We start from the raw sequence: 14,380 nt of genomic DNA on the forward strand, positions 1-14,380 counted from the left end.
GTTTACAAGTGTGATCAGTCAAAGGTTTAGGTTACTTGTGTGAAATTAGCCTGACAGCAATGAAAACAGTAGAAGAGAGATTCACAAACGTGTCTTTGTGATGTGAGGTCATGTGATGTCATCCTCATGGCTGTATAATGGGCTATGTAGAGGACGTCGGAGAGTCCAAAGCCACAGCTCGAGCGCTGCATGAGAGTTTAATAATGTTCCAGTGCAGGACATGTGGATCAACAACCCACTGTTTAAAAGAACGACCATCCCCTCTGTCGAGCAGCTTCAGTGACCTCTGCCCGTCTCCTGCGTTCTTGAGGTAAACTGATCTCGCGCTCTGAGGCCGGAATACAGAATACGACAGTTATGCGGCCTCCTCATCACACTTTTATTTGCTGAGGTGAGTAACACAGCATTGTGTTTAATTTTATTTTAGAGTTTACAAAAACGTTAGTTATAAACTTTGTTGTAGGACTATTTTTGTTTATCATTCACATTTTGTTGTCATGCATCTCCTGCCCCTTCAGTCTCTGTGCCTTACAACATTTTCCACACGCAGACACAGTGTACATGTAGCACACAACATTGTTTATTGTTCTCGTCCAGGACTCAGACAAGAAGCTCTTGTAGTTTTTTTTCCATGATATCAGATGCAGTCTTCATCGGTCACAAAAAATAAGAAAAACCGAATAATGTTAAAATATATGGTTTTTACTTTAAAGGACACAGAGAAAAAAGGTTTGACACTGTGATAGTCCTTTATTTTGATTGACTATTTGTGCAGTGGTTAATCTTGTGTTATGTGATGTGAAATGGATCAATAGTTTCAGTAGCTTCTGTTTTTAATTACTGTAAACAGTTGTCTCAATAGTACTGAACATGCATCGACTGGCTAGACTGGAAAAACACAAGTGTCTGTTTCACACATGAGACAAAATAGAAGAGAGTCTCAAATGATCTGAACAAATGTTTTTTTTCCCCTCTTTTCACAATAAATTTGTTAGTTGCAGCTTGCGTTTATTACCTTGCTCTTCCATGCAAATGAACCCAGTTGATTACTTTTGCACACATGAGACTTTATTTATAAAACTATCTCTTCATTCGCAGACAGTTGCTGAAAAAAAGTACTGTTGGTACTTTGAAGGAGATTATCCTGTGTACTTCGTGTAAGTATAGTAGAATTGAATAGGGCTGTTGTTGTGGTTTTATGGAAGGAAACAAGAAGCTAGAAAACCAGGACCCAGACTCCCCCAATCTTTACTAACTTCACCCCTTTCTACTTTGTTCTTAATAGTTTAAACAGAATGGTGGTTAGAGAATTTATTCAGATGCACAGTGGAAAAAAGAGAATTCCTTAGCTCAGAAACTTTCCCCCCTTTTTTAATGGTTTCAATAAGAGTCATTTATCACAAGTGCTCCTGTACAGCCAGCCACTGACATACGCCACAGGAGGTGAGCTGTACAAACTGTTCAGTCTTTACACCAATAGCACAGATATATTCTCCTGCAGCCACAGTAGACACTACATCACGCTTCTTAATTACATTTAATTCAAAAGAACACATTCATCAAGTTTGCTTTTACGTCACAAGTCATTTGTGCGACTCCAAATACTAGGCTTTATCTTTAAATAGTTTCTGAATGAAAACTGTAAAGTAACTACAAATCTGACAGAGTGGGTAGTACCCAATAACTGTACTTATAGAAATATTTTTGCTCAAGTAAAAGTGAATATACTAGTCTGATGGTTCATCATGTGACACACAACAGCCACAACAGCATATTGGCAAATTATTATTATTAAGCATTATTATTTTTTATTTTTATTTTAATTAGAAATATTCCCAGACGCATGAACTATATCATGAAATAGCTCGATTCTCACCTTCATAGATTGTTAGATCAAGGGTGTCGAACTCAGTCCCTGGAGGGCCACAGTCCTGCACAGTTTAGATATAACCCTAATTAAACACACCTGATCCAGCTAATCTAATCATTTAGGGTTATATGACAACTACTTGACATGTGTCCTGGAGCAGGGTTAGAACTAAACTCTACAGGGCTACAGCCCTTCAGTAACTCAGTTTGCCCCCCCCCCCCCCCTGTGTTAGATAGTATGAGATGGTCAAAGTAGCCTAATAATGTAATCTACTAACCATGAATAAAAACCTGTTTAATTAAGTAACAGATGGGTGTCATGCCATAACATATTTTTTATACGACAGACTTTATATTAAATGTGAATTTAACATTGAAAGTTAAGGTGATATAAAAAACGGCTACTAATCTTTCATCGTACAGAAAGAGAGCATTATCAAAGAACATTTTTGCTAACAGTCAAGAGTTCAATCACTCTCAGAAACTCCCATTAAAATAACTGAAACTGTTAACACTGAAATCAATTTCATATTTACAGATACACACACACACATCTACAACTTGTTGTTTCTGACGAGAGAATTCACCAGAAAGAGGTATTCAGTCAGCGAGCGAGTGAAGGAAGTGCCGGCATTTTAGCGATGACTCATCGGAAACACCTCTGATTGGTCACTGCATTCATAAACTCAACAGAATATTGTGTGATTGGTTATAGCGCTGTAAAAACGCATCTGTCTCTGGCTCAGTGCCAGGCACAGAAATCTTTTGTAACATTCTAAATGCCTTACTATGAACGAATATGTCTCTGTCTGTGTCATAGATGCAAGACATATGAGGACTGCTGTGGCACACAATGCTGTGTTCGAGACCTTTCCGTTCAGAGAATATGGTATTTCTGGTGAGTCACTTGTTAGAAGTTCTTTTTCATTTTGAAGGTTTTTTAAAATACTTTTTTTTTTTTTTCGGAAAGTAGAGAAAAACCCATCCATTCCTTAAACCGTTGTGTCCTATGCAAGTTTGCAAAGAAGCCACTGTGCCACTCTCTCGGGAGTCGGGAACCATTCAAGTGATTTCATGGGCTGTTTTTGATTGATCTGTAGGCTGCTGCTGATAATTGGCATTTTGTGCTGCTGCAGTACTGGGTACTTCATTCGCAGACGTGTCCACCCTTACCCTCCACCCGAGGGACCTGATTTTAATGTGTCCTTTACCAGACACCCCATCATAACACCAGGTAATCTCTTCCTCTGCGCTTGTCTTGCATACAGCGCTCATGTGGTCTCACCATCTCTGTGTGTATGTCATCTCTGTGTGTTGGTAGGGTTGCGTCAGGCTGGCTTTCACAATTATGGAGACTCAGAGACTGCAGTCATCTCCACCGTCTACCCAGCGCAGACCCACCCCGGTCACATGACTGCAGTGTATTCAGCCCTGCCGCCCTACTACAGCCAGCCCCCTCCTTCATATGATCAGGTCATGCAGGACTCGCAGAAGAAAGAAACAGACCCTTAGCACAGTGATTTGTTCTTATTCAAACTGTGAGGGTTAACGAAAGAAAGAAACAGGAGAAGCTCAATAACTCAGGCATGACTGGAAGTAAACAAACTTACAAACCGGAGCAGAAGAATGAGTACAAAAACTAAAAAAGTTAAAGATGCTGAAACGCCTTCATCATTCTCTCAGCATACAAGACTGCTGGCGGCTTACGGTTCCTCATCTGTGGTCGCAGAAAGTGCACTTATGTTTTCAATATCAGGACTGAAGGATATGTTTATAAGCATAACAGGTTATACATAAGCTTTCACATTAGGGCCAGGGATTATAGCTGATCAGTTTATGGGATTTGTTTTATACTTTTTTATCGTTCGCTTCTAAAAATATTTTCATCTGTAAAAATGATCAACCATTTTTATTTCTTCAGACATAAAGGGTATTAAACACTTTCTGAATGTCTACTAAATGTTATTGATTAAAATCCACTGAATAATACAACTTTATTTATATCAAACTCATCACCCATAACCTTAATAAAGTAAAAAACATTTTTTTTAAAAAAAAATCCTTTTAAAACGTATTTCTGTCTTTGCCTGTTTTACATGTTAACTTTATTTAATAGTTTTTTTAAATTATACATTTTTAAATGATTTAATAAATATATTTATATAGAATATTTAATATATTGGATTTTATTGAATTGAGATGTGCTGACTATGGAGGCTGTTTGAGTGTAATGAACTCATTGACGTGTTCTAGAAGCCAGTTCCAGGTGATTTGAGCTTTGTGATGTGGCTGCTTCGCCGCTGTTCTCCACTGTTCTCTAAGGCATGCACATGGTCAGCAGAGATACTCAGGTAATCTTTTGACATTTAAACAATATTCAAATGGTACTAAGGAGCACAAGTGTACCAAGAAAAATATCCTCTACACATAACACCAGGCAGAATGGTTATGTGCTTTCATGTTGTTTATGCCAGATTCTGACCACACCATCTGAATATCACAGCAGAAATCAAGACTCATCAGACCAGGTGACCTTTTTCTAGTCTTCTATTGTCCAATTTTGTGGAGCCTGTGCTAACTGTAGGCTCAGTTTCCTGTTCTTATCTTACAGGAGTGCCAGGTGCTGCTAAAACACATCTGCTTCAAGGTTTGATGTATTCAAGGATGCTCTTCTGCATGCAGGTACATCAGTTTAACGAGTGGTTATTTGAGTTACTGTTGCCTTTCTATCAGCTCAGATCTATTATCTGGCATTCTCACTCACAGAACTGCCTCTCACTGGACATTTTCTCTGTTTTTTAGACCATTCACTAAAAAACCCTGGTAATGGTCATGCATGGAAATTCCCGGAAGTTTCTGAAATAACTAGATCTTTGCGTTAATGGGATGTTTTTAAATGTTTTTGTTTTATATACAGATATACATGCAACGAAAGGTGAACTGATATAATCCTTCTTTGTAAATCAAACCTAGCAGAGATTTTTTTGGCTGTTCGGTCGGATTGCAAAGTACATATTTGGAACAAGTTTTGGTACAGCTTTGTTTTATATATTAGTATTATTTAGAAATAATAGTAATAAAATATAATAGTATTAAAATTGTGTTAAGTAATATATTCTTTAGTATATTAGTTTTATTTAAAACATAATAAAATATTCTTACCTAATATAAATAAATGATTAATATTTAATATATTTGTATTACTCAAAACATTAAATATCTTCACTCATGTCATACATAAATATGTCGATTTGTATTTTTTTATTTATTTAAAGTTTACTTTACATTGTCAACAGTTCATTACCACCACAAGGGTGCGCTATAAAGTAGTAATCTCCAGTGGACTCGACCTCTTTATTTTCAGGTCTAGGCTCTAATAATACAGGTCCGTCTCAATAAATTAGAATGTCATGGAAAAATTCATTTATTTCAGTGAATCAACTCAAATTGTGAAACTTGTGTAATAAATAAATTCAATGCACACAGACAGAAGTAGTTTAAGTCTTTGGTTCTTTTAATTGTGATGATTTTGGCTGATCTCAACAAATTAGAATATTTTATAAGACCAATAACAAATGTACATGTACATGCTCTAGTTACTGCCTCAATTCCGCGTGGCAAGGCAGCTCATCTGTATTTTTTGGTCTTGTTTCTCATTTTCCTCTTGACAATACGGGTACTGTGAGTTTGCTGGCCAGAGACGCAAAACAGTGTTGAGATCTTTGTTTAGAACTATTTTCGTTAGCAAAATAGAGCAAAAACAAGCAATATTATGTCTAAAATGTTAGTCACTAAGTTAACTAGGCCTATAGAATTTATGCAATTACAATTACAATTTATGCCTGGAATACTGAGTTTAATAGACTAATAAATCAATGTGTGTGCGCTCTGTGTATGTCTGTGTATTTGGTTATATAGCCTACTTGATAACATCAGATTGCACATCATTACAACAACACTTACCATATTATCGCAGATGATGCTGTATCGTACACCCCTGACTCAACTTGAGTGGAAAATAAAATTATCCACGGTTTTGCACGCGAGCAAAGGTGTTTTTAGGAGTCTAACTTGCAAATGCCAGAACACTGATTCGTCAAACCTACTTACCTGCAGTCTGTGTTCTGACTATTTTGTAGTAAGTAATGAATATGCTTCGGGGAAATGTTTCAGAGTAAAAGTATTTATTTTAATTAGGAAATGTAGTGGAGTAAAAGTAAAAGTTGGCTAAGATATAAAAACTCAAGTAAAGTACAGATACTTTAAACTACTTAAAATACTTAAGTACTGTAACTAAGTATTTTTACTTAGTTAAATTACACCACTGCCTGACCCCAGCCTCAGTCCATTCAGTCCATCCAAATCCACTCAAATTCTTGAATCGATTTTGCTTGACAATCCTCATAAGGCTGCGGTTCTCCCAGTTGGTTGTGCATCTTTTTCTTCCACACTTTTTCCTTCATCTCAACTTTCTGTTAACATGCTTGGATACAGCACTCTGTGAACAGCCAGCTTCTTTGGCTATGAATGTTTCTGGCTCCTTGTGAAGGGTGTCAAAGGTAGTCTTCCGGACAACTGTCAGATCAGCAGTCTTCCCCATGATTGTGTAGCCTAGTGAACCAAACTGAGAGACCATTTTGAAGGCTCAGGAAACCTTTGCAGGTGTTTTGATATGTCAGCATATTCTAAGTTGTTGATAGTCAATTGGTGGGTTTTTGTTAAATGTGAGCCAAAATCATCACAATTAATAGAACCAAAGACTTAAACTACTTAAGTCTGTGTGCATTGAATTTATTTAATGAATTAGAATGTTGAGGAAAATTCCTTTATTTCAGTGATTCAACTCAAATTCTGAAACTCGTGTAGCTTTCCGTTAGCTTTCTTTGGAAAAAAAACTGCAAGGATTTTCATTCTCTTCAAGGCATTGTACACCCTCGTGTCTGTAGTGGCAGACATTTCTTATGCAACTTTTCAGTCTAGACTTTATTATTTTATATTTCTTTCACAGAGAACAATAATTCAACAATTTATTCATTTGTTCCTGCAATACGGAATTAATAGTTTCTATTTGACTTAATTGATAAAAAAAACAGTACAATGTCTAGCTTGTGTCTTCAAGTGCATTAGAGTGTAGGAAAAAAAAGGAAAGAACGCTTCAAACCACTCTTCCTGTCTGCATCACTGAAACAGAGAGAACAAAATTTGTTTGACCTCCAGCTCCTTTCTCTAATTTATAATGCAAACTTCATAAAAGTTTGAGCGCAACCGAGCCAGATGTCCACAGTCCAGAATGTGGATGAATTCAATCTCTTCACTTTCTAAACACATACAGCACACACATTAAAGACGGCTCTGGGAACAGACAGCGTGAAATAGATCTTAAATCAACAAATGTTCTAGATGAACAATGAATAAAATGTTCAAATAATTTATTAAAAGCATTGTACTGTTCTTATTTACCTGCTTGTCACTGCAATTGATATCTTTCATTTGAGTTAAAGTTTTTTTTTTTGTACATATGTAAGTTTCCAGAGAACAGAAAAGAAAAATAGATATATACAGTATTCAGGAAGTGTAGGCAAGTGAAAGCACGTCCTCAGTTTGTGGAACACGAGGCAACATCATTGACTCGCACAGTGAAATATTAAGTGTCCTCAGGGATTAAATGAACTTGTCTAGATGTTTACAGTGTCGCGTATATTTTTAAGACACATGATGGTCAAATTTCCTCTCTAATCAGTTTTTCAAACCTGCCGTTTCTTTTGCCTGAGACCCATTTGTTCTGCTCCTGCAGACTCCCCTCACCTGATTGTTGTGTTGTGTTGAGTTAGAAGCAGCGGTGGACTTTGACATGTTGTGAAGAAAGAACAGATGAGTTGGTAGATTTCCAGAGCACCAGAGAACCCTTAAATACATTTATACTATTATCTCAGTTTTTTTTTTTCAGAATTCTTTGAGGAATACAAACAATAGCATTTATTACAAGAATTTACATTACAAATTTACTGCTACTGATTAATTTATTCCTTTCAAACTTTTGTGTAGGAATGTGTGCTTCTATTCAGCGATCTGTTAGAGAAGAAACATTTAGGCAAAAATCTAAATGGACATCTATAAAAATCTATTGTTGATTTTCATAAATAAAACTACAGACATCCACATAAGAACATTGAAGAGACAATGTGTTGCACTTAAGCTGAAGTACAACCAACTTTCAAGAAATACACCAAATTCTCCAAGGTAAAATAAGTACCTATTTATTAACATGGATTTCATATTTATAAGTTTAACAACAGAAAAAAGACATATCCACTATAATCTGAGCACTCATCTTCTCATCCATTAAGAGTGATCCATCTCAATCTGATCCGTGAACACTACTGTAAATGACAATGTGACACTGTAGAAGAACATAAGACTCAAAAGTCTTTCTCATTTGCAGAGATTGCCAAGTGTTTCAAATATAATGGAGAACACTAGAATACATAATTGACAGTTCCTTGAAAGACACAAACAAAACAAACATTTTTTACTATGAAAGCACTTTGTACAAATCAACGTCACATCTAAATGAACAAACCTTCCTGTACACTGAGGTAAATGATCACACGGTCCAAAGAGGTATGCGTTTGAGATGAATTTCTTTTTAGTTTTGCACTGTAGTGTTGGTTCAGCTTTTTAAAGGAGCTTCACTGAATCTGAATATCAAAACAACAACCTTGGAATGAACGAAGATTAAGAGAGGTATGACCTTCAAATAGTTACGAATACAGATTCATTCTGGATTTCAGGGGCTGGAAATCGAGGCACTTGTTTTGCATCATGCACTGGAAAACACAGTGAGATTGCATATCTTAGCGTAAGTGTTCCTGGCTGCATCCCACATCATTTCCTGCCCTTTTGAGCAGGGACTTATTGATTCATCGAGTTAATGCCAATGTGGGTTACAGAAGAGTGTGCCGCTATTGTAGTGTGACCCTCTCTTTAAGCTCGGATCGAAAATACAGAATGTTCAACATGACACCAAAGTGTCTCCTATTCATATATATGTAAAAAAAATATGTACGCTGACTCTTAAGATATAGTAAATGACATCAAATGAAAAAAAAAAAAAAATCTTAAGACATTATCTGAGCTGGTGAGGTTTGTGGATACCTAGAGAAACCCACCTAGAGAATTTGTTTGACTGGAACGTACTGAATGCTGCTGGTGATTTTTGGCATTGGGTTTATAACAAAAATGAAAATTAAAAAATTCTGAAAAAAAAATTTTAAATTCTGTCATCAGTTACTCATTCCAAACCTCTATAACTTTTATTTATCTTTGAAACACAAATTAGGATATTTGAAATTAAATTAAATAGCATTTAGTCCACTGAAAGTTCATTTAACCATAACTTTGATGCTAGAAGAAGCACATAGACATTTTATGAAACATTTTGGTTACACAGACTTTCAAAGGAGGGACTGTAATCTCTCAGATTTCATTAAAAATGATGAACAAAAGTCTCATTAGTTTGAAATTACATGACAGTGAGTAATTGATGACGATATTTGTCATTTTTGGCGAACTATTCCATTAAAGTAGCTCGGTTCACATCTACACATGCTCATCTTCACAGAGTGTCTCTGGCACACAGAGATTTCCACCAGACTTGACTGTTAAAAACACCCCAGAAGATTTTTCGGCTGTCCAAATAAAAACAGATTTCTTCAAAATGTCTATAGACGGTCTAAAAAGGTTTTGAGATCAAAGAACGAGTTTGATGAGGGACATAAAGCACATTCGTTGACTCTGAGTGCAGTTAGCCTGCAGCTATGAAATACAAAAAAATCAGTAATCAAAGGAGCACTTATTGTTGCTTAGCTTGACCAAATACAGAGTTACACAACCACAGGATACAGTACATTGTGGCTCAAAGACTGTTGCACAACTATACGCATGAGGTCACAATCAGAATGGCGTCTTGTACTGATCAGAATAAATCCAGCTCCATATAAAACAGCACGTACAGCGAAACTAGTAAGACTGAAGAACTCGACCAGAAGAACATGCTCAGACTATATGCACAGAGCAAAATACAATACATAGGTCTTAGTTAGCATCTTTCTGGGCTACATGTGTCCATGTTCTCTTAAAAGCCTCAAGGTGCATGAACAGAAACTGTAAAGATGTACTGAAGAATAATATAATCAGATCTTCCGTCCGTTCAAATGTGTATCAAAGCATACACATCCTTATTACATTAACATAGATGTTCTGTAGCCTTTTTACAAATGGCTCTTAATGACTAACCCAGTTTTCCAGACCTAGAAAGATCCTTTTTGCCAAATATGGTGACACTTACTGGGACAAAACACTGTAGCAGGTCAATATGAACAGTTTTTGTTTCTGTGTACATCTTTACGTGAATATATGAGCATACACATATACACAAGCAAGTCGACTCAGACTATATACAGAAATAAACCCAAAAAGGCTCAAGTCCGGCTTGCAAAGCAAATCATTGACACCGAATGGCTATCTGTGGTTAGTTGTTTGGCCACTCACTCACCAGATGAAGCATGGCTGGTAAAGGTTGTTTAAGGTGGTCTTGCATGATGAGGATGTCTACAGGGAACAGCACCAATCGCTTCTGGTCTCTCGAGATCCCTGATTGAAGTAAACCTCCACAGCGGATGTAGGTCCCTCGCTGTCCTCTCTAGATGAGTGGAGGGAGTGGATAGGCAGTGTAAAGATAAAGAGAGAGGTTTGCTCTAGATCTTGATGCCCTCTTGTTGACTGAGCTGAGATAGAGACTTCTTCACACGCAGAGCGGTGAGGCGAGCACCTCCGTTGGCGTACCAGCATTCCCTCATGACCTTTGCCATCACACGCAGGGCCTGCAGGCAAGAAGACGGATATAATATATATACACAGATATAATTGCTATGCTATACACTTCCCTTACCATCCTTCCGCTTTGGCACTCTCTTGTAAACAAACCCAGAGAACATGACTGTTAAATCTACTAAGCATATTTCTGTCACCCATCAATTATAATCTATTCAGCATCAGTGACAGTCAGTAAATCTTTGTGTACGTTCATATACATCAGATATCAGGCATACATACATATTCTTACAAAGTCACTACAGAATCACTACAGTGACAGTTGGAACAAAAATGCAACTAGTAAAGCACTCTAGTTTATGTAAATTATATTTTCAGAATGAATATACTATAAAACACAGCAGTCTCTTTTGATAAAGCTCAAGTAAGAAGCTATAAATTTAATGAACTGAAGTGGTCACCTTTCAAAGAATGCTGTAAATTGTCAGCTCATGTCTTCTGGCTCCTGAACCTTAAAAGAGCCACTGATTCAGTTTTATGATCCTACATTCATTACTTTGCCAAACTTAAGCATTCATTTAACTACTTAAGGTTGTATAGATACACACACACCCACACAAATACATTATATATATATATATATATATATATATATATATATTTGTATTAGCTAAGGTTAAGCTAAAAGAACTCATTGCATTTAGTCGCTTCTGAAAACCCTCAACATTTAGTTGGGTTTGTTTTCAATGTAGGACATTTAATGCAGAGAGCATGAATTATCTGCTGTGGCCTTCTCTCGTCCTTTTCATCAAACATCACTGTCTAGACAGCTCTCAACAGGTGAACTCCGAGTTTGATAAGCTTTTGAAACGTATGAACTTTCTGAAAGTAATCCACCTGAATCAGCTCTTTGAGAGAGTGAGGTGAGCCGGTTCTTTGGGTCAGATCAGGACTGAATGTCAGGGTGTCATCATCATTTCACTGTTTGTATATGACAGAGACAACAAGAGCACTCAGTTTTAGCAGTTAATTATAGCCATATAGTTGCACCTCCAGAAGAAGTTAGTCCCACACTATATGTCAGGGTTCTCTCACTTCAGTCTGGAATTAATCATGGTTTTGTGACAGAGCCCTGACTCTCTCCTCATGTCATTGTTTTCATGTGAGCGCGATACTTTGAGACTGCTCGAGCCGTGTGCTCTTGTCAGTGTGTCCTGTTTCATGTTGGAGCGTGGTGTTCAGATCCCGGCACTCATGTCTTGCTGAGTTTCGGTTTCGTGTCAGGGACCAGACACTCGCGCTCCATGTTCTGTGTAGTTGTGGTAGCGAGCGGTCTCAACTGTTGTCTTGTATTGTGCTTTCTTGTTCTATTTTGTATTGTGCTGTTGCACGCAGCTTGGTTTTCACTGGCTGTGTGCTGTCTAGTTCGAACATATGGCTTGTGATTGGTTTGCTGGCCATGTGCTTGTTTTTGTTTTGTGTGAGCATATGGTTTTTGTCTTTGTTCCGGTGTGCCATGTGGTCTTGTCAATTGTCTTGACCCAACCCTTCTTGTCACCTGATTATTGATGTAATTTTCCCCACATGTGTTCCCTCGGTACCCTCCTCATTAACTCCCTATTTATTGTCCTTGTGTTTGCAGTCTGGCTGCTAGTTTGTCATCAAACATTTGTCTGTGCTAATCGTGCCTTGCCTTGCTAGTCAAGTTTTGTTTGTTTCCTGTTCATGCTGTTCTTGAAAAGGTAAAAAGGGAGTTGTTTTACATGACCAATAAGGAATTTTAACCAAAAGTATGCTGCAGACAGTTCATAAAGACCCTAAAGAATCATATCAACTTGTGGAAAATAGGCATCCGATGTCCCCTTTAAAAGCAGTGCTGTCTCTTTAAAGGGGGGTGAAATGCTCATTTTCCCTCAATCTCCTGTTAATCTTGAGTACCTATAGAGTAGTACTGCATCCTTCATAATTCCAAAAAGTCTTTAGTTTTATTATATAGAAGAATAGTCTGTGCAGATTTTTCCCGGAAAAACACGAGCCGCTGGAGGCGTTGCGTGTGGGCGGAGCTAAAGAATCACGAGCGCGAGTAAGCTTTTGCGTTGAGAGCGTTTGGAAGTTGTGACATTACCGTGAGGAAAACCATCATCCAAAACAAACCATGTCTAACAGTCAGATTCAGCTGTTTATTTATGATCCAGAATCAGATCCAGAGGCTGAAATTGAAAGAGAGCGGCAGCAGCAACGACTACAACAACGTCTCTATGTGGTATGTATTGAAACTGTATATATTTGCTTAGCGGTTTTGGAAAGTGACTAAGTTCCACTTTATGTCGTCTTTTTTCTTTTCTTTAAAGGTGTACAAGGTGTACTTGATGTGCTTACGCGCCGATAGCTAAGTTAACAACACAGAAATGTTTGAAGCAGTTTTACTCACCGCCTGCGGTTCCAACACACAATCGTGACCCTTTTTCGTTGGGACTGCATTATCCTTAAGAAATAAATGATACGCAAATCCGGCGTCAAACTGGGCCTTGTTTGTAAAACAAGCATCTTCGAAATGCAGGGAACAAACAAAAACACTTGCACAACTCCGTTGATGCTCTGTAAAATTAAACTCCGTCCACTGGTCCCTTAGTGTTTTCTTTTTTTGGGTAATCTGTGAAGGGTTGTCTTGCCCTGGCATCCAAAAACACACTTCTTTTGTGACAATTCGGTCTCTCGCTCTGATCAGTGAATGTCTCGTCTCTGCTCCACGGGAGCGCGCGCTCTTCCGGCAGAAGTGCCCTTAGGACCCATATAAGGAAATTCCGCTCCATCTAACGTCACACAGAGCCATACTCGAAAAAAAACTTTCCGAAACTTGTGACAAACAGAAATACTCCTTCAAACGTACAACTTAATTTTTGAAACTTTGTCCATGTTTAGCATGGGAATCCAACTCTTTAACAGTGTAAAAAACTCAGTATGCATGAAATAGCATTTCACCCCCCCTTTAAAACCTGATGCACACGATGTGGATCTGAAACACATGTGATTTTCTCCCAACTCTTTACGGCCGTTTAGAACTTCTATGTTTTTAGGATTTATAACTCATTTAAGACCGTGTTCACAAGGTCAATCGGCAAAACCGTGCATTTTGACGTAATTGTGTGTTTTTATCCACTACTGGCACACTACTGCATACAGCTGAATGCACAGACTTTTTAAAAAATACTCCATTTGACAATCATCTTCGTTCAGTTTCTGCGCTATTTCTTGTCAGAAGTTACGACCGATAACATTGCCTTTATGCTCGTTTAAACTAGAGTTGTGGTTATCTCATAACAGGATTCTCAAGTGATATCAAAAGTTTGGAGTTAGATCACATCTGTTAGAGGAGGAGCCCCTCAGCCCTGCCTAATTCAGAAGCCACCCTGCTCTTATAGATTCACATCTATATTTTTTTTTAACTTGAGCCAATAGTTTTTTATTTTTATTGGCTCAAGTAAAAAAATATATAGATGTGAATCATTACCCTATTTTCTTTTTTTTTTTTTTTTAATTGGATGAATGAAACACTTTGCATCTTTATTTTATTCGCACCAACATTATTTGATTTTAACATTTTGGAATAATGTATTTATATATAATACATTTATTTAGACTCACTGGTAAAGACCTTTTTTTAATTTTAAAAACAAAT

At 37.3% G+C, this 14,380-nt stretch overlaps 2 protein-coding genes across 2 annotated transcripts in view; one reads left to right on the top strand and one right to left on the bottom strand.

Annotated features, from left to right (window-relative positions):
- The first annotated feature begins 137 nt into the window (after positions 1-137).
- On the top strand, positions 138-5,317 carry LOC127939810 (vesicular, overexpressed in cancer, prosurvival protein 1-like). Its single transcript, XM_052536129.1, has 8 exons — positions 138-310; positions 346-391; positions 1,099-1,157; positions 2,690-2,767; positions 2,970-3,103; positions 3,191-4,397; positions 4,481-4,551; positions 4,672-5,317. Exons 1-6 carry the CDS (start codon positions 138-140, stop codon positions 3,379-3,381), a joined length of 681 nt encoding a protein of 226 aa, XP_052392089.1. The 3' UTR covers positions 3,382-4,397; positions 4,481-4,551; positions 4,672-5,317.
- A 2,793-nt stretch (positions 5,318-8,110) lies between these two features.
- tgfbr1a (transforming growth factor, beta receptor 1 a) overlaps positions 8,111-14,380 on the bottom strand; it is a 35,632-nt gene continuing 29,362 nt past the window's right edge. Inside the window, exon 9 of the mRNA XM_052615757.1 lies at positions 8,111-10,751. Within this exon, the coding sequence (XP_052471717.1) occupies positions 10,626-10,751 (126 nt within the window). The 3' untranslated portion in view covers positions 8,111-10,625. The remainder of the gene's footprint in view (positions 10,752-14,380) is intronic.

The sequence above is a fragment of the Carassius gibelio genome, chromosome A2 (genome assembly GCF_023724105.1).
Source record: "Carassius gibelio isolate Cgi1373 ecotype wild population from Czech Republic chromosome A2, carGib1.2-hapl.c, whole genome shotgun sequence".
NCBI classification, from domain to species: Eukaryota; Metazoa; Chordata; class Actinopteri; order Cypriniformes; family Cyprinidae; genus Carassius; species Carassius gibelio.